Source organism: Meleagris gallopavo, chromosome 3, assembly GCF_905368555.1.
Source record: "Meleagris gallopavo chromosome 3, MGAL_WU_HG_1.1, whole genome shotgun sequence".
In the NCBI taxonomy this organism is placed as follows: Eukaryota; Metazoa; Chordata; class Aves; order Galliformes; family Phasianidae; genus Meleagris; species Meleagris gallopavo.
Window position 1 is genome coordinate 87,238,701 of NC_139406.1, and position 21,750 is coordinate 87,260,450.

At 35.6% G+C, this 21,750-nt stretch overlaps 1 protein-coding gene across 1 annotated transcript in view; it reads right to left on the reverse strand.

The window, feature by feature from the left end:
* Positions 1 to 21,750, reverse strand: part of ZFAT (zinc finger and AT-hook domain containing) — an 87,197-nt gene that overhangs the window by 34,108 nt on the left and 31,339 nt on the right. The window contains exons 5-10 of the mRNA XM_085221727.1: positions 19,153 to 19,303; positions 17,417 to 18,882; positions 15,993 to 16,225; positions 8,845 to 8,932; positions 5,023 to 5,172; positions 2,783 to 2,956 (exon numbers count right to left, since the gene is read on the reverse strand). Of these exons, the coding sequence (XP_085077853.1) occupies positions 2,783 to 2,956; positions 5,023 to 5,172; positions 8,845 to 8,932; positions 15,993 to 16,225; positions 17,417 to 18,882; positions 19,153 to 19,303 (2,262 nt within the window). The remainder of the gene's footprint in view (positions 1 to 2,782; positions 2,957 to 5,022; positions 5,173 to 8,844; positions 8,933 to 15,992; positions 16,226 to 17,416; positions 18,883 to 19,152; positions 19,304 to 21,750) is intronic.

The window sequence follows — 21,750 nt, forward strand, 5'->3', positions numbered from 1 at the left end:
TTTGTTCTCACAGGTACAAGGCTAAAAAGTCACTGAAAGATTCAAGATACACTGTGTTTCTCAAGTACTTCACAGACTGAAAGTCTGATTGTCAGTACAGTCATACAATTTGTAGAGATTGCTTTGTGAAAAAAAAAAAAAAAAAAAAACACAAAAAACCCAACAGCATTAATTCAGTACAGAAGTGTTATCCAAAGAAAGGTGCTTCTTTAAGTTCCGTATAGAAGGATTATGCTGTATTCATAGTTTATTTGAAATTTTTTTACATGCCTACAAGTTTCTAAGTCAGGCCTTAATACAGCAGATACTAAACCTGAAATAGCAGTAACAAAACAGAAGAATAAGAAATGGAATTGCAACTACCGAAGCTGATAGGTAGAACATTCAGTGTAAAAGTCAACATTTTTAACAGAGGGCATGACTAATGTCTAAGACAATTTACTCAGAAATCAGATAGATGCCCTGTCACGTGAAGTCTTTAAATCAAGTCTGCTTAGGTACAATACATCTAAAAAGATGTACCACACAATCCATCTGAAATATGATGTAGAATTATTAAATTACAGTCTGTATTCTGCAAGATATCATACTCTGTGGTCATAATAGCCTGCCTTGAAACCATTACTCTAACAGGAATGAATTCTCTATGACATTTTCAAGAAACATCTGTTGCTGTTTGTGGCTCTGTAAAGAGGGAAGCACTCAAACATATAACCATGCAGTACTTCCCTTTGTGCACCCTTTAGTTTAAAGTATTCTCTCTCCCAATTCTTTTTTCCTCTATGATTTAAAAATAAAATAGCTTGTCTCCATTTTTTGTCTTGCTTTCATACTCCCTTTCTCTATACATTTAGACTGTATCAGTCCCGCTATGTATTAAATGTAGAAAGACTGCTTTTCTTAATTAAATGCCCATGGTTGGCCAACTATATCTGATTAAAGCAGTGTGCGTTAAAGCTAGTCAGAAAGCAAAAGAAGCAATAGGAAGGATAAAAAAGTATTGTCTTGAAGAAAACAGGTTTCTTTAAATTCTGAATCTCACTCAAACAATTGCAAGCATTTTATAACAAGTGTGAAAGCTTCCATTAAAAAAAAAAAACTAAGAAAAATTGTGTTGCAATTTCTGATATCTAATTAAATAATGAAAAACAGCTTTTCTGATGTATTTCTAATCACAATCAGTAATAAGACTGGGCTGCAGAGTTGTTTTCTATCATGTCACCCTCGAATGGAATAAAACAGACAGAAAACTACTTTATATTCCACTGGGTAAATTGACCTTGCAAGGCTGATATTTGAACAAAAATTGCCCAGATCCCTAACTCAGGAAGACAAGACTCAAAGAGCAGAAGCATCTTTCAAATTCATTTGTTTGTGAAATAATTGAAAAACACTGAAGTTTTGAAGTGCTGTCAGTGTAGGAGGAGATATTCAGCAAAGAGAAACCAGCAGCATTCTAGAGGTTTTGAGTCCCTTGACAAATCATACAGTACATTCTTGATGACAAATGTTATCTTTATTTTAACAATTGTTGGAAATATATGAAGAGTTTACTGAAGTGAACTTTGTGAGGAATAAGACTCTACAGAATCACTCACTATCTACAGATAGTGAAATCTGTCACTCCAATGGCAGCATGCATTTTTCCAAAGGTAATGGGAATTTCCCAGAACACTGTGTTTGTATCAGACCCCATGCAGGAGATATTAATGGCACCATAGGAAGATGTTTTTCTAAGCTTCATATTCTAATTATATTCCAAATTTTCTTTTAATTCAAATACAACCTGCTCTCTCCCACTGCCAGCTATCAGCAAATGATTTGATAAGTGAAATTGCTGATTTCTGCACATGTAATTTATACATACGTGCAGCACCTGTATGTTATTGATCAAGTTATTTGAAAACATTGGAAAGTACTTTTGGAATAAGGAATGATTTTCTGAGTTGGCAATATTACACATTTCCTATAATATATATACTACTGTGAAAGGGAACATCCCTTCTGTTAGTATCACACACTGAAAAGGACAGACACAAAAGTAAGAGAGTATCAATGGATAATAAGGAGCTTGTGTGTTTATGTGCAAGGGAAATGCTAGTGAACAGATTCAAGAAAAAATAATTTAAATGAAATAGTCAATAAAGAGAGGTATTATGCTCCACAAGGCTGCATGAATAACAAAGACCACGCCACTAAGGTCAGCACAACTTATAATGCTTTGAAAAAAAACAGAGAAATAAAGTATTGTTGCATCCCAAATTTTGAAAGAAATTAGAATATTTTTATCTTGGTTTACATCTATTTTTTTCTGTCATTATCACAGAAATATTAAAATTACTGAGCAAATGTTTCTGCACATGTGTCTATTGGGAATACATCCCCATATGTACCACTTAGGATACTTGGAAACATAGGTGTGCAGTAATTTGCCTCTACTGGGCTACTGGATTTGGCAACTCCTAACAATATTCTCACAGAAGAAAGCAGATAATAAAGGAATTATCTGTATTTTCAAACTTCTGTTGAGATCAGAAGTACTCTGAAAGTATGTAGAAGGAAGTGATCACAATACAGAAAAAACAAGTATTTCACGGACAACTGTCTTTCACAGAGGTTAATTTTCAAAAGTTTTTGAATTATTACATAAATAGAAATATCTCCTGGGAAAAAATAAACTTTGTAAGTGCTCAAATGAAAAATAGGTTGTTAATACAGTGCTATATTACAGGCAGCAGTTATTGCCCTAAAACAAACTTGGATTTAATAAATGTGCTCTTACCATCAGCAGTATGAAGGAGTTTATGGCTCTTCAAAGTGCTTTTTGATTTGAACTTTTTCCCACACATATCACAAAGGTGTGTCTTCTCAGTGCTGTGACGATTCATATGAGCTTTCAAGTTACTCTTGCTGCGAGTGGCATACTCACAGAGAGAACATTTGAAGGGTTTGACACCTAAAAAGAAAAAATGCACTAGGAAACAAGCTGTATGTTTTGATGAGAGAGTGGACATTTCCTTGAGGGAAATACAGAAATTTCAAATTTTGAGAGCAACACAGGCAACATTTTAAAATTAGGGTGTTTACATTTAAGAAATTTAATCTGTAGAGTCTAAGTAAACTACACCGAGTTCTTGACAGTATGATATGATTTAACTCATTACAGAAAGGAATGTTGGGGGGCTCATTTTAGAATTAAATACTTCTATATTAAATGCAGGTTCTAAGTTCAATAGAGAAAATATGATTATTTTTGTACTGGTATGTTGACCCTGCATTTAAAAGCAGAATCCAATCCACCTAGATTTGAATCTAACTGACAACCAAATGTATTTCTAACAGTCTTCTGATAACTAACATACTCTATTTATGTAATAAAGAACGAAGAAACTTATTTTAGGAAGATTGGTTCATTAGATATGTAATACATAAGCACAAGTCAAATGTGTAAAGTTGCATTTGACTGTTAATTAGCTTCAGACCTGCTAATGGCTTGTACAGTCGTACTTTTTTCTGGCTAAGCCACAAGGACTTACAACTTCACTTCTTTCAAATTGTCCAAAGCATCAGTATCTCACCTAGTAGAAAGTGCACTAGAACAAAGTACATCTTTCAAAGAAAAGTTGGATATAACTGAACTAGCAGTTTTTCAACAATTCAACAGTTTCATGAGGCTCTGACAGTTTTAGGTTGATATTCATGATCTTAAAACTGGATTTACAAGCATGAGGAATTACAACCTACTTTCAAGCAGACTTGATTGCACACTTTGATTTTGGAATAAATTCCTGTCCATTTCTCCCTAGTTACATGAATTGGGTATCAAATTTTCCTGGCAGTATAAACTCTGTCTACAGAATACATGACCAATTGTTCCAAGCCTTTGATTTTGAATTACCAAAGCTCCTACAGGATCCTAGAGAAAACAACTACCATAGTAAAAAGACAGAAACTCAGAGTTCAGGCTTTCAAACACACAGTACAAGAATAAATGTCTGCATGGGCACTAACACTTTGGTAACAAAAAACCGGTTCAGAGGCACTAAACTCCATTATTCTCTTTATGCGAGTTTATAGATAAAGAATCCAGAATAATGCTGAGAGGTCAAAGGCAATCTGCTTCATAGTTTATTTACTATTTGAGTTGTCATATGAGCTGTCTTCCATCTGTTATAAGCAAGTAGGCAAAAACTTCTACTGGACAAAGGTTTTAAGTCAAAGGAATTTTCAAACTCTGTGCTAGCACTGGAATGGAATTTCTTCCTGAGACATATAAATAAATACACATATGCATGTAACATACATTTGTATGCAATTTTATAAATATATACACACATATAGAATGCTGATGCACACACACACACACATATATATACAGGATCAGCAATGTCATATGGTTTTTTTCATCACTGTTTAGGTCCGTGTCAGCTAGCTGCCATGCTCAGCACGATGCAATTAAAATACACATAGGAGTTCTAAGTGCACATCAAAGCAACAGGATTTCAGCTGTTTTACTAATAGATTCCTCTAACAAGTATGTTTGGACAAATCTGAAAGAGCAGTAGCTTTTCATATGGAATTACTGAAAATTACTGGTTTTAAGAGACTTTGAATTTGAATTTAAATCACTTCTCTTTTTTTATAGAATAATTTTTGGATGTATATGAATGAGGTCTATGAAAAAATGAAATAGGAAGCTTATTAATTTTCTTTAACCTTTAGGCTGTCTATTCACGTTGAGAACATGTACTTTTTGGATGCATATGAATGAGATATTGAAAAAATGGAATCAGAAGCTTATTAATTTTCTTTAACCTTTAGGCTTTCCATTTGTGTTGTGAAAATGTAATTTCATATGTGATTTAGAATCTATTAAACTAATTATATAAACATTGAAAGCTATTCTACTGTAGTTTAACTTTTTTTTGATTCAGGTATAGCAGTAAATTTGAATTCCTTTTTAAGTCAGTGCAGCTTGTGTGGAATAAGAAACTTATCATATCCTCAAAACCAGACTTTTACCTTCATGAGCCCAAATGTGACGCTGAAGGTCTGACCCATTCTTCATAAAATAAAAATCGCAATAGGGACATTTCACAGCTCGTTTTCCAATAAGTCCTTTCAACTGAACTCTTCTGCCAAGAATCTCAGAAATGGTACTCATCGAAACCTCTGAGAGAAAAGTAATAGATAATAAAAAGAAGGACATCAGGGAATTTGTTCTCTGTTACATATCTAATACTGAAGAGCTAGATCCTGATCCACTTCAGATTTTTGTAAGTTTTACCTTCCCTCGTGCCGCTCAGATAATGACTAAGCAGTGAATACAGCACTTCTACTTTGGGGCCTTTTCCTTAAAAGCCTTTATATGTTCTTACCTTTCTCTCTCAATCTGCATACTCAATAATCCCCGCTATCTGGTTACAATAAATAAATAAATAAATCTTGCATGTGCCACTGGCTGAAAAACCATTTTCCAACTATGAACATTTACAATAAACTAATCTAGTGCTTTTTTCTTCAATATTTTTAGAAGAGTTTCTTCAAAATTTCACCCCAGCTTTCCAGAGATGTCAAGAATCACAATACTTCACTTCAGTCAGCTACGATCCTCAGAATGCCTGATAATCAGAAATTTTAAAGTGAAAAAACAGCAGTGTGTTCTTGCAGCTCGAAAAGCAGACGGCATCCTGGGCTCCATCATGAGAGGGGTGGCCAGCAGGGACAAGGAGGTGATTTTCCCCCTCTACTCTGCTCTTGTGAGGCCCCATCTGGAGTACTGTGTCCAGGTCTGGAGCCCCCAGTACAAGAAAGACAGAGAGCTGTTGGAGAGGGTCCAGAGGAGAGCCATAAAGATGACCGGGGGCTGGAACATCTCCCCTATGAAGACAGGCTGAGGGAGCTGGGCTTGTTCAGCCTGGAGAAAAGAAGGCTGAGGGGTGACCTCATTGCAGCCTTTCAGTACCTAAAGGGAGCCTACAAACAGGAGGGAAATCAACTCTTTGAAAGGGTAGATAACTGCAGGACAAGAAGAAATGGTTTTAAGTTGAGGGAGATTTAGGTTGGATGTCAGGGGAAAGTTCTTTACTATGAGAATGGTGAGGTGCTGGAACAGGCTGCCCAGAGAGGTTGTGGATGCCCTGTTCCTGGAGGTGTTCAAGGCCAGATTGGATGGGGCCCTGGGCAGCTTGGTCTAATATAAAATATGGAGGTTGGTGGCCCTGCATGTGGCAGGGGGGCTGGAGATTCGTGACCTTTGAGGTCCCTTCCAACCCTGGCCATTCTGTGATTCTGTGAAAACAGACTTCTGGAATAAATGCATCTGGAAGACTTCTAAGGTCACTTGTTCCAAGCAGGGCCAATTTAGCAGGTTCAATTAAGTTGTCTGGATTCCCATCCAATTTTGTTTAAAGTACTCAAACAAGAAAAAACACACACAGGTCTGGACCCTCACCTACTTTCTATGGTAGATTCTTCATCCATGACTTCAGGCTTTTATGTCTGCTCAGTAGGGATCTATGAAAGTTGAGGCCTCTCAGGACTATTAATATTTAATATTAATATTTATTATTATTTATTAATATTAATATTTAACATTTAATATTACAATCAGATAAAAGCCGGATAAAACCTGGTCAAAAGCTAGGTAATTCTGTGAGATGGGATGAGAATCCAAGAGCCCTCCTTTACTGCAAAGTTCCCTAATCATTGGGCAAAAAGGGCTAAGTTCTCTGTCTCTGGTTCAAAATATGGCTCTACAAAAATCTGAAGAGATTTTTGTCCTACTGACTTCATGGGACTATAGCTCAGCTCTATCCTCTATCCTCTGCAAAACTAGTAAAAGAAAGAGTATTATTTAATAACACATCTTATACTTGATGAAAATTGAAGCAATGAGAGCAAGGCATGCTGAATGATATTAAGAAAGGAAGGAGAAAAGAGCTACAGAAATAACATTTTAATGATAAATATGAAAATGGTTTCAGTTTAAATTAATTTTTGATGTGTCGTCTTAAAATTCAATTCTTTTTAACAGTATCCATCTTTTTCTTTCATTTTTGTTCTTTTCCATTTGCATTCTTAAAAACAATTGCAGTCATTCCATTCAGTAATTGACAATTTACAACAACACATTCCTTACATTTATTTAGCTTGTAATTAAGTACGTTGGAAGAATAAAGGATTCCTCCTGCTTACAAGGACAGCAGGCACAGTACAAAGAATTGTGCATTCAAGCTGCTCAATATATTTATATAGTGTTGTTGTATAACTACTGCATAGGCATATCTTAGATGCATTTCGTTAGTACCAAGGTGGTATAGGAGCAAAATACCAGATTTATCAGATAAGTTCTATTCACATATATGAATTAGAAATGAACATACAAATAATAGGCTGTACATACATATATTTTTTAACCTTACTTCTATTATAATCAAGAGTTTAAAAGAGTGCAGTTTCCCAAATCAAAAAATCATTCTATACTTTTAGAAGGAATCAAAACAAATTGCTCACTCTATTTAAATTCCTGAGTTCAGTACAGCTTCAGAGGTAACTGGTATTTCTGGACTACAGGCACACCATACACTAATAACTCAGTAGTCAATGGACCAGTGCAGACCAATGGCAAGCTTTAAGGGCACAATATGTAGTGCATGGCTTATTCACAGACTAGATTATTTAGAGAGGCCACGTATATTCCCTGGCTAAGGCAACAAAAAAGCTTTACAGCCACAGATCTTGAACATTAATTTCTGTGCTTACTGAGTGACTTATCTACTGTCTACAGTACAGCACATAAGCCTTTCCTCATCTCTGCTTGGTGCACGAGATACATCCCATAACATTTGACAAGTCCTCCACCAGCACACTGTTGTATTGTGGTCTGCAAATAAAGAGGTTTGGGAAAAAGAGAGCTGAAGTGGAAGCTAGTCTGAACTTAGAGCAAAGCAAATTGTTAAAAACACGAGTCTAGCACTATCTAGTGGCAGTAGGAAGATAAGAAATTAATCCTTTATCTATCATGCTGTATTTCAAATGGACTTTTTCTTTCCCAAACTCAACTGGTACTTTCCTACTAAGTAACAAATTACATCAAGTGGTAAGCAACACTGTAAAATGAGCTGATAAAAGTATGTTAGCCTATACAATCAACTCCTATTATACACAGTGGCAGAGAGTCACTGTATCCACTATCATACAAAACTGATGAAGGAAATATTGCCATTGTGCTTGAACTTGTAAGTCATGGCACTAGAAAGCAAATCTAAAAAGATTTTGACTGGATCACAGTAGTTAGCGTGGATCCAGCTTAATTCTGGCCATAGAATATTATACCGCGTTCTTCTAACAGCCCTATTGCAGGCTTCAGATGGCCCTGGAGATAAAGCCTGGCCACATTCTAAGTGAGCAGGCCTAGAGTCAGCCCAAGGACTTCTGCATTCATGTGAATTTATCTACGAATACAACAAACTACTGACAGACAAAATAATGTGCAGTAAACTCACTTCTGTCAGTTAATGTATGGGCAATGGAATTTTATGTCTAATATGCTGTTACATGATATCTATGGGACTAATTCCAGACGTGCTGATACTTAATTTGAATTCACTTAAGTCATCTTTTGGATGGAAATGAGTTCTTTGCCAGTGAAGTCAGATTGCTTAGCACAATTACCTTTTCATTCTAAATTCTAACGTCTGCAAACCCAATAAAATCCTTAATCAAAACAAATTAGGTTAGATATAGACTTTTTCTTTGGAACGTAACCACATTATATTGCTCACTCTAAAATTTATAGTTGAATTGTAATAGACTGAGAAAATTTCCCTGATTTTTTCTTACCAGGATGATTTATCTTGATGTGTGATTTTATAAGTCGATCTTCAGAAAATGACTTCTCACACACAGGACACGAATAACTCTTTTTATCCTTAAGTGAGAAATAAGAAGAAAGAAAGAGATTGTATTTTAAGTCCACTGGTGAAATCACTATGTCATTATTCAATAACACGCAGTTCTCAACAAAGTTATAACTGAAAGTTCAGGGTTGTTTTTTGGTGGTTTTTTTTTTTTTTAATTTAATAAATTCACGTATTTATGGTGAAATAAGTGAAAGATAAATATGACAGAATTCTAAGCACATCATTAATCCTTGTGAATGTAGAGCTCCAAGTACCTGAGAAAACGCACAATAAATCTAAGCATTATTTTCTGGATGACACTTTAGACAAAAGTCACATAACAGATTAGACTTCTTTGACAGATGCAAGACTATTCAGTTTTTTCAGTGATTTCACACATTCTCCAATCTGAAACCTCAGATTTCATTATTCTGAAGACATCCACCAGTATGTGTATTTATAATACTGCTTAATGGCCTGAAATTGAGCAGAAAAGCTAACAATGACAGATGCCATTACTTATTCAAAGTCTACATTTTGAACACTATAAATATGCAGCATTTTTACGTTACCAATAAAGCATTATTCTACTATATTGACTTAAAGACTTCCAGATTTCTCTGGATTTTATCAGTGTCGCTGATGTTATAAAAGCTTTAGCACCACCAAACAAGTGGAACTAAAGAGCTTTAATGAAATTTCTTTCTATATGCATTATTAGTGGGCTTTATGTTATTCCAGAAGCAGCTAATTCTGGAAAATGCACGACTTTTCTCCATTAACTGAAGAACTACTCAATTTTTAAAAATCTCTGCTGTTTATATAAGTTGAAGAGATCGATCTTTCCAGAAGTACCCGCTGACACAGACCAGGTGCTCAACCAAACACATCGGTCATCTACACACCGCTGCTCTGACCAGATTAATGTATGACAGGAGTATCAAAACTACAGAGTGAAGAAAGTCTAGTTAGTCCTGACACTAGGTAGATAACACATCTCCCACCAGGTAGTATATCTACCAAACCACTGGGAGATTGTTGGAAAAGGTTAGTTGAAGTTACAGAACAGGTATTTTACTGGTTATTTCAGAAGGACAGAAAACTGTTTCAAAAAGAAAATGTTATGAAAGAGAAATGTGCAAGTAAAAGGAGAGCAAGAATCCTGGACTCTACCAATTTCTCACCTGACACTAACCAGGAAAATAGGACAAAGAGATAAGTATTGCCTGTAGGCTGTAGTTATAAATGAACATTCCTCTTAAAAGCAAAGCAAAAATGAAGGATTTTATTCGTAAATTGTTTTGGATTATCTCATAAGTATTCGCATTCAATATCATTTACATCTGAGAAAAAAAACGAACAAACTGGCTGAAATAGCAATAACTAATTTCATGACAGTGGAATATGGGATAGAAACTCTTGCAGTTAATATGGCAATAGCACAACAATAATTCTGACTGCACTATCAGAAAGTTGTCTGTGAGAAAAACTACACCAAGGATGGGGGATAGTAGGTCCTAGAGGATTAACACTTTGAGTAAAATAAAGTATCTTACTAAGATGGAGTTGGGTCAGCCACCACTCGGAGCTCTGAGAACCTCACGTGAAGTGGGAACAGTAGAGAACACCAGCTAGTTTATGGACAAAGAGATTCAAGAAGCCTGTACAACGTTCATCAAGTGCCCTTAAGAAAAGAGCTGTTAATTCAGGGAATTAGTATCTCTCAAACTATGTACCTATAATCTCTAAACCTGCTACCTGCTGTGATTTTGGTTTTCTACCTGAATATGTTACCCAAATGAAAATTCATAAATTCATTCTCATCAAAATAAATTTTTAGGCATATTTGTATCATTTCTCATTACTTTTATGATGTAATTAAGGTAATTTTCTTGCAGTTTCTCTTGAGGAGCAGCATGAAAGTACAGGCATCAGAAAGTATTTTTCCATGTGCTTATGCAAAACAAAAATAAAACAAAATCAATAACAATCCAAACAGGTTTCTTCAAGTAGTACGAAAGTTTTCTACACCAAGTTCTATGGTAAGTCATCTTCAAAAATGTGTCTTTTGTAGAGTAACAGATTTCAATTCTGAGCATAGTCCCAAAAAAGATCCCCCCCACCACAGCTCTAGCTCTGCTGATTGCCCTTGTCATAGGCAGTGACAGAGGCACTTGGAAGGACTTACACTGAGGCTGTAGTAATACTTTCATCACATTCTCAGCATGCAAGTTCTCCTCTGCTATGAATAGAAGTTATTTATCCTGCACCTTATCAGACTGCCTGCCTTTTAGATGCCTTTGGGGGTTTTTGAATGATGCAAACAGAAGCAAGGTATCAAGAAAGACAGATCTACCTTTGTTGGAAACCAGCTGCATAATCCAAACAACTACTTCAATTTCAAAGTCACATCCATATTTCCTGAGGCTTCCTGAATCCTTCTATTAGTCAGTTTGAAAATATATAAGAAAGTTCAAATAATTCCAAAGTAAAGTAATTTTTTTTTGATTGAAAGTACTGTTCACATCCCACAAATCAGGAATTAGTCAGGTTCATAAATAATCTTAAACCCAGAAAAACGCAGTCTACTATTATCACAGAACTATCTTTGTTTATGTTATCGTTCGCTATAAACTTACAGAGGAATCACAGTGCCTTTCACTCTATATAAAATAATTAAAATTGTGCTTAAAAAGAATTTCAATATCTATTTATACTGTAACATACAGTCCTTAAAGAGAAATTTATTTCTCTGAGGTATGTGTTTCAAGATAATTCAATGGGTAGATGTACTAGTATATAGCCTTAAAAACAAAAATGAAACTCTCTGAATATGTAGCATTTGAAAAAAATGGACTGCTAAAAAGTTCAATTAATTAATCAAGCAGTGCCAAACACAACCAACAATGCAAAACATCAGGAATGTAACAGCCTACTGTAACACGCTCATAAATAGAGGCATCTTATCCTATGACACGAGGACCTTATCCTATGAAAATACAGAGTAACATCTGATGATGCTATATATCAATATAAATTCATGGACCATAACAGCACTTCTGATGCTAATTCCAAAAGAGACTGTGTGAACTCCTGACTGCTTTGTAATTTGTTTTATTAGCAGTGTAAAGTTAAGACTACAGCCATTATAAAAATCATTCAATTCATACCGCATGAGACTAATGTGATATAGAAATCAACAATACCCTCAGCTTCTTTATTAGCAGTGACATTATTTTATGAGCAGGAAATTAAACAAAGCACCACTAAATATTGGTATCCATTGGCAAAACTGAACATTTCTTATCTGCCCAATGCCTCCCAGCTTGGCAGCTAGGCAACTCAGGCCAAATGGACTACACTGGCTTAAAGAATATTTTTCTGCCACTACCACTCCTCTTTCTTATAAAGCTTTTCTGAAGCTAATGGTCAGCAGAATATTCTGATGATGCTGGATGCACTGAACTGCTGAGAAGAAATGTTTAGCATCATTTCCTCCCCATACTGCAGTATCTGACTGTCTCAACTCTTCCTGCTTTATTATATTAAACACTGAAAAGAATACAAGATTTTACAGATGTGAAAAGTAATTTGTTAAGACAAAGATGCTTCTACACCAAAAATAATATGTACGTCAGAGCAGCAAAATAAAGAATAAAACTAAAAACAAAGGAGTGAAAATCAAAGCTCTGCACAGAAGTTGATGACTGAAGAAAGAGACAAATTACAGAAGGTATCTATGCTAGCATCACAGTAAGTTTTACTGCCTTAAAACCAAAACACTGTGAAGAGCAAAGCAGCACGTACAGTCCTAAAATGACTTTATTTAACTCTCCTCCCACGCTGTTTTCTCTTTCCAGTATTTAAATCTTTATGCATTTTGATAGCTTGGTACTTGAACATTTTTGTTCTTTTTGTTTTCTCCATAGATGATACACTTCTTTCATGTGGAAGAAAAATTATGATGAAGCTACTCATAATCTTGCAAAGTCAAGCATCTTCCAGTGTTACTACATCCTCAGATAGAATTCCTGGAGCTATAGCTGGAGTGGAAATGCAATCACAAGCCTTCTTGTAGTAAGGAATGAGCTACTCTGAACTCCTGTGCATCTGCACTAATCTAAGAGCAGAAGCCAGCAGAAGTTCTCAATTTGTTAATTACAAAAAAATTATTGTTCAATAATGTAGAGATAATGCCTACTCCTCCACCTACTCAAATCAACAAAAATATTTAAATACTAACATAAAAAATAAAATAGGGCTCCTGAGTTAAACTTGTGATGAGTGAAGAAGTGTAGAAATCCTCACCAAAACTTGTCATGATGCTCAAACTGAAATTTTTCAAGATTCCTGAATTAAGCTAATGTCACTGTTAAACTGCAACTAACTTTCTGATGCACCCAGAAAGTGGTCACATACACATATGAAGGAAATTACTTAAAAAATTGTAAAAGGCTAGACAGACTTTATTACAGCTCACAAGATGATAGCAGTATTTTTTATGCATTTTTTCATGAAATAACTGCTTAGAAAAATAAATGGCCAGCTGAAACTTCTTATGGAAGCCAGCATCAAGAACAAAAGCCATTTTCCAACTGAGTGGCCAGACACAAGTTTGGTTAATTCTTTCTCTGTTCATTACCTTGCATTCTTGACTACACAGTGGCAAATATCCCAGATCTAGAAGTACCACAGCCAGATCAGTAGTGTGAAAATGACACTCCTCAGGAGAGGGAAATGAACAATAAGAGCACAAGTATTAACTTACGACCCAAAGCTCAAACTATGCTATTATTAAAGTTAGCAGCATAATGAAATTTCTGAGCAACCTTCCAAACAACAATTTTTTGCATCCAGAAATGTACATGAAGTACTTGTAGTCACCAAAGTATAGGTAGGTGTTCTGGATCTAAACTCCAATTCTGGATCAGAACTCCAGCCGTGTTTATCTTGGAGCATCACTCACAGATTTGTAATAACTTCAGACACAAACTTCTCTGTGATGTTTATCAGTACAGAGGAAATGATGGGTGCTATAACTGAGTGACAGGGATGAGCACAAAGTTGCTTTTTAATAATCATCATTTATCCTGTTCATCAAACAAAACAGGAATCCAGCTGAAAAGCAGCCAGGAAAAATCTAATGAAATACGCGCATCTGTATAAGAAACTGAGATTTTCATACTGGCTATCACTGGGGAACTTTTAACATTAATATTTATTAAGTACTAATTTTGCAAATGAAAACTAACATTAAAGTAGCTTTCTGTATTTGTCTGTGCCTACTTTTTTGAAGTACTGTATTTTGGATGAGCAGCCCCATTTACTGAAGGCATGCACTAAGTATATATATCAAGCAGTGGGCCAAAGGACCAATAAGAGCATTGCCAAGGCTAGTTACTGAGTAAATGCTAATAAATGATTTTTTCAATTCATTTAAATACTCAAATAGATTTTGCAGTAAGCATCACTAAGCATAATTTTGAAAGAGCTCACTTTCATAATGTTTTTAATTATGAAATGCATTTTCTCAGTTCCATTTAGTGTCATGTAAATGATCCTCCTGGTGGGAGCTGTCGGATATTTATCACACTTGAAAAAAAAAGGATAAGGACACGGAAGTCTAATTTTAGGCTCTTTTTTTTACAGTAGTCTCAGACATCATTTACACAGATTTTTCCCATCAGGTGCACATTATAAATTTAATAAATCCAAAAGAAGCCTAAAAAATATATGTTTCATGGCTTTCTCATATAATTTATAATGAATTCGGATTGATCAAAATATCAGCAATATTCTGGGATAAAGAGGAAAATAAACCTTTCTTTTATGTCATCTATGGCTAGTTTGGTTGTTTGCTTGTGGTTTATTTTTGTTTGTTTTTCCGGTTGTTGGTTTTTAAAGCTCTCCTGCAGTTCCAAAAGACTATTACTTAATCAGAGTAAAAATACCTTTAAAATAACTTCAGTTGTTGGAAACATTTGCCAAGAGCCTACCCGCAAAATGCAGATGACCTGAAAACATTAGGCTGATATGTAAACATCTTTTCGAAGCAGCCATGCTCATTTAGTAGCTAGAAATTGTCCACATCTGGGGAAAAATTACCACGAATCCTTAATTCAAACATTACACTTGTAAAGATAGAATGCACCACCAACGCTTATCACAGTAGTTTAAGCGTTGTGATGTTATTTTCTCATGTGATTAGGAGAAACATGCCAGTAAGTGGTGCATTCTGCATTATTCATGTGATAATGTTAGATCAGAGAAGTATCACCAAGTTGTGTTTTAGAGAAAGAGGGTTCCCAATCCAGCACGCAGTCCATACCATAGTCTCAAAGAAAACACACAACAAGGCACTTGAAAGCATCCCTCTTCTACCTCTTCTAATGCAAAAAAGCAACTGCAATGGGCATTCACTGACTAAGACGAAACTTTAATATCAGAATTCTTCACCTTCATAGCCACTAAAGAAAATGGTGGTTGGTCAAATAGATGGGCTGCAACTAGTTAGAACTATTGCTAAACAATATTTATAAAAAAGCTTTTCAGCAATATAAACTTTGCTATAATAATTAAGAGAGAAATAAATATTCATTTTACCACAATAATCTCTGTGAGAAGGAAAGGATCTGCCTCCAAGGAATGAAGTAAAGAAAAGCAAAGAATTTGAGAATATTGGGAAAACTGAAGGGACAAAGTGGATACCAACATACTATATGGGAAGCTGCAATAAGAGTGATCAAACTTAGGGAAATGGTGGAGTCTCTGATCCTGGTGGTTTTCAAGAGAAGGGTAGTCGTGGCACTGAGGGACATGGTTTAGTGGGTATGGCAGTGATGGTTTGATGGTTGCACAAAATGATCTTAGTGGTCTTCTCCAACCAGAATGATTCTATGATTCTGAATATATACTTGGTCTAGCTCATATAACCAAGTCATCTAACACTACTCAGGCAGACAGAAGTACTCATGTGCTCAGGTTACAGCTCTTGTATCTTCAGGCATTGCCACATGATTCCAAACACCAAGGAGATGACACTGAATTGAGATAAACATACTAGTTGGCTTGTTAGTTTTGGTTACTTACCAGCTCAGAATGAACTTTAAGATGTGCCTGTAGCTTGTATTTATCTGGAGTAGAGTAGTCACAATGTTCTGTAGGACATTTCAGCAAAATATTGCTGTGTTTTTGAATGACGTGACGCTTAAGGCAGTTTTTGGTGATGGAAGAGTAACTGCACTGGGAGCAATAATATAAATGTTCTCGAGTGTGCGTACGAACATGCATGTCATAATGTACTTGGTACCAAAATAACTTGCCTGAAAATAAAACCAGACATGGAGAGAATTATTTCTAAGCAATCGTTAATGGAAATTCCAATGCATACCTAATTTTGTTTTACAACAAATCATGCTGCTTGAATTGCATCCCGTCTGACTGGGAGAAAAAAAAAAAAAAGGAAAAAAAAAAATCATGTTAAAGGGTCTACTAACAAAAATGTTTACAAAAATGTTTTTGTCTAAAAAGGTTTGTCATACATCCTGAAACAGCAAGTGCAACTCCATTACCTATAAATGATCTTTTTTCTAATGAGGAAGTCCTTTGTATCTCTTCTAAATGAAGATTCTGAGTTCAGCTGCTCAGTAGAAGAGATTGTGGGAAATCTTTTTTGTACTTCCCTTCATTCTACTCCTTCCTCAAAGTTCTTTTGACACAATGGCACCAAAAAAAGAAAAACGCATATAAATAAAACATATCTTATGGTGTTTACAACCAACAATTTAAAATCAAAAACTTTGACTCCTTTCCCTTCTGAAAAAGGGAGACTATGAGAAAAATCCCAATTATTTCACTCCAGCTGTGTCAGCTAAAAAAATTGCAGTTGGGATAAATGGGGATGTATAGTCTTCTCACTTCAATAAATACAAAAATCAATTAAAATCAGAATAGTGCTGATCTTAAACCACATAATGAAAATTTTCATTGTCAGAGAAAATGGTTAAAAAAATATCAGCTAATGTATCCATTGTACATAATTTGTATGATTGTACATCACTCCATGCTTTACAACAAAAACTGAATTTTACACTAAGACAATAACGAAGCTTCGGTGCTAAAACCCAGACTGGCTGATGCTCATCACAGACAATTAGGTCTGTTCTGCTCAGCCCCAGTGAAAGTTCTGAGGTAGGGTAAGGCACACAGGCAAAAAGAATCTATCCAGTTCTATTAAACTTCAAATCAACAGAAAATCAATTAAGGCAAAGCTCTGCTTTACTATATTCTATGACTGTTTTATGAGGGGATTTGAATCATTTCATTTTGTTTATACAGCCCAGGTTAAACTACCCTGAACTCCACAGTCCATACCAAACTAAAAAATACTGATGCAAAGATACACAAATTTACCAAAAACTATAAACCAGAGAAGTAGGAGAAAGACAGTCCATCATATAACATTAAAAAAAAAAAGGAAACAAAACCCCCCACATCTTTGTACTGCTTCTTACCACAGTATTCACATTCCAAATCTCCATAAACCTTCCTTATCCTCTCACACAACTCTGTGTTCATTTGTCTCTTCTGTAAGCTATTCAAGATCTGCATAAAGGCAACAGCTCCGCTCCGATTATCTGATTTATCTGCATCAGAAGAGGCTGCCTGTGGACTGACGGCTGCATTAGCATCTGGTGCTAGCAAAGGGTCAGTTGTTCCTGTTGAGTTCTGAACTGATGGATTGCTTGTTTCTGATTCACTAGAAGAAACAGACTGATTTTTCTCTTCAGAAACTGAAAGATCCTCAGTCACTGCACTGTTTTGACTCACATTTAAACTTGCATCCTCAGAGAACAAAAGCTGAATTTCTTCACCCTGTTCATTTACAGAACTGCAGTGATCAGATTCTTCTCCATGTGCAGCAGAATCTTTTAACTCATCAGGAGCAGAGGTGCCATTTTTCAGCAGAAAGCAATCTGACATTACACAGGATTGAATGTTTGTGACTGCTGTCTCTGTTGATGCCTCACAGACAGTCTCTCCTATGTTCTCTACCAGAGGATTTTCACATTCTAAGGAAGAAACGGAATTAGTTTTTAAGTCACCATTATGCTGATCATTATGGTTCACATCTGCAGCTATCGATTCATCTGTGCAAGTAGATGGTGTGGTAACAGCATTAGTACTCATCATAGTCAATTCATCTGCAGTTTGTGATAGCTGTTCACCAAGTGCTTCTGGCTGTATATCACCTCCTGGCTCAAGCAGGCAGAAACTTTGATTGATAGAACTATTAAAAACAGAAGTTTCCTGCAAATCTGCATGTACTTCTTTGATGTGAGCACGGAGTCTTACAGAACTGACAAATTTCATCAGGCACACAGAACACACATAGACAAATGGGTGTTTGCGAACATGAAGCTCAAGAGCTTGGTATTTAGTTGCTCCATGACCACAGAGCTCACAAGCAAAGGGCCTTTCATCACCATGGACAAGCATGTGACGGTCTCGATCGAGTTCATTTTTAAATTTGCGTTCACAAATATGGCAGTCATAAAGAAGTTGTCTTTTGCCCTCTCTTGTCATCAAGCGAAGCTCGTCAAAAACATCTTTCACCTTCTTATCTTGAAGGTCATGTGTTTCCTTGATATGCTTGATCAAATTTTTAACATCTGAGTATTTCTTTTTGCAGAAGCGACAATGCTGCTTTATTTTCTTGTGAACTCTTTCAATATGGACTTTGAGATGGCCTTTGCTGAGACATGTGAACGTACAATAGTCACAGCTAAATTTCTCCCCTGTATGTTTCCGCATGTGAACATTAAGATTGGCTTTGATTGCACTGGCATAATTGCAGTATGAACACTTGTATGGTTTTTCATTTGTATGAATCCTCAAATGCGCTTGGAGGGAGTGTTTGAATTTGAACACCTTATTGCAGTATTCACATGTAAAGATCTTCAGTTGAGTTGGACCTAACCTAAAAAGAAACAAAAATAGCTGTATTTAAAATATTGAAACTTGGTATCAAATATTTCATAGATATTCATAGTAGACACAAATAATTACCTGTATTTATTATAAAGAGATACTCTTTGTCAGCTTTTTAAATTCTACAACCTACGCATAGAGTATTTTTAGCTGTTCCTTTATTGAAAAGACTCAGAAAATATGAATGCAAAGCTTCCCTATTCATTTTAATGAAAATGAAATATCTTGTATGAATTAACAATAAATACTTCAAAATTACCTGCTTGATTTCATTGTCTGCTCATAGGGCGTCTGTTGAATTGCATATTCTTGATATCCTCTTCGGTGTGATGGGTCTTGAACCACTGTTTCTGGAGTATTGGGTTCACTTTCTTGGGGAGCAGCCTCAACTGGAACAATTTTTGTGGCTCCTAAAAGAAAGAATAAAATATGTTTGTTCACAATACTTGACTAAATTCTGAATTATCTATAATACATGAGTGTAAATCATTAAATGCTTTAGGTTGGAAGGGGCATTTAACAATTGTCTACTTCCAACCCCACTTCCATTAAATCAAGTTGCCCAAAGCCCCATCCAACTTGGCTGTGAGAACTTCCAGGAATGAGCCATACACAGTTTCTTTGTGCAACCTGTTTCAGTTCCTCACCACTCTCATAGGAAAGAATTTCTTCCTCGTGACTAGTCTAAATATACCTTTTTTAAAATCTGTCCTACTGTCACACTGCCCGATAAAACATTAAACTCAGTAATTACTGGTTCAACTATTCAAGTTTCTATTTTTAAATTCATATGCATACAATGACAGGTACATGTGCATAGGATGATGGGTACAATTCCAGAAGATATCAGTATTCACATCAAAGATCTACTTAAATTACACGACAGAATTATTGGTTTTGCAGAATTACAGAAGTGCCTGATGCCTATTACTATGAGATCCCATATCCAATTATTTCCATCTTTAAAAAAATAAGTTTGCAAAACTCAATTTTAATTATCAGTTTCTGTCTCATAATACTATTGAAAACATCAACTGCTGAATCGGTTCCACAAATGAGGCTGGGGAAGAAGACACTGTTTTGTCTATATTTGAAAGTCCAGACAAAATTTCCTTGAACAAATTTTTATTGCTTATGTTTTGGGACTAACTGCCATCCACTCAGAACAAAAGAATACATGCTATGTGCACTTATAAATCCCCATTAAAAACAGAAGTAAAAGGGCTTCGTTTAATGCAAAAAAGATCAGATACTATCCCATAGAGCTTTCACTAAAAGAGGCAGAATTAGGACATTTTGAGACGTGATTGAGATTATTTAACTTTTTTTTTTCCTTTTCTTTTCCCTTCCCTAAACAATTGGATGGAAAATATTCAATGTCAAGTATCCACTTTAGCATCCACTAGCATTTAGCACTGAAGATAATCACATAAATATTAATTTACAGTGCAAAGAGAAATCTCAAGTATATCAAACCAAGCATTCATTATTGATTGATCCCCTCCCTTTTAATTTCACAGTCAAACTGTAATTTATCTACTCGTGTTTTAAATGAGAATATTACTAAGTTTCTAAGTGGTAATATGTATACTTATTTATTTATTAACATATATATTACAAGTATATATATATAGTTGTGAAATTCTCGTATTCAACTAACAAGTACTTCAGAAAAATATCTGAAGATAATAAAAATTAATTCCAGGGCTGATACAGAAAAACAAACAGTAAGCAAGGACCATATACTGAGTAATGAAGAGAAAACAATGCATTAAATATGTAGTAATAGATAGCCCCTAGGAAAAAAAGTATTGCTGGACCTATAAATAAAGACTGTTCTAAGATATACAGACAATAGAGAAGCAAGTAAGGCTGCACATGAAAATATCTTTGAATTAAAAAATGAACTTAATAACTTCATGTAAAACTGAAATTCAGTATATTTCACTTTATTTCCTTTTTCCTGGATAGTACATTTGTATTTAATCTCATTTTAATGCACCTAAATAGAAGCCAAGTACGAACCAAATAATTTTACAAAGACATAGGAGCCTACAAAGACATAATCAACACATTATATATATGCTAACAGCAAGAATATAAGTATTCACAAAATTAAACACATGAATAAAAAGCAAAAACATTCAAAGAGTGTTTGCTCCGTTAATAATAGAATGAAATTAAAATCCTTCTTGTTCCATCTAGAAAGAAATAATCTATCCAGGTAAAAAGTTAATTTCCCTCTTGTTTATAAATTCTCCTTAAATATTGGAATGCTGCAATGAGGTCTCCCTGCAGCCTTCTCTTTTCCAGGTTGAACAAGCCTAACTCCTTCAGCCTGTCTTATAGGAGAGTGCTCCAGCCCTCTGATCATCTTCATAGCCCTCCTCTGGACCCTCTCTAAAAGTTCCATACCCTTCCTGTGCCGGGAGCCCCAGACTTGGATGCAGTACTCCAGATGGGACAGAGTAAGAGGGACAATCACCTCCCTCTCCCTGCTGGCCAACCCTTCTTCTGATGGCACCCAGGATACCATTGGCCTTCGAGGCTGCAAGCACACACTGCCAACTCATGTTAAGTTTTCCATCAATCAGGACCCTATGTCTTTCTCAGTAGGACTACTCTCAAGGAGTTCTTCTCCTAGTTTATATACATATCTGGGATTACCCTGACCCATGTGCAAAATCTTGCACTTTGCTCTGGTGAACATCATTAGGTTCACAAAAGCACATCTTTTGAGTTTCTCAAGGTCCCTCTGAATGGCATCCCTTCCTTCTGCTGTATCAACCACACCACTCAGCTTGGTGTCATCAGCAAACTTGCTGAGGGTGCACTCAATCCCATCATCTATGTCACT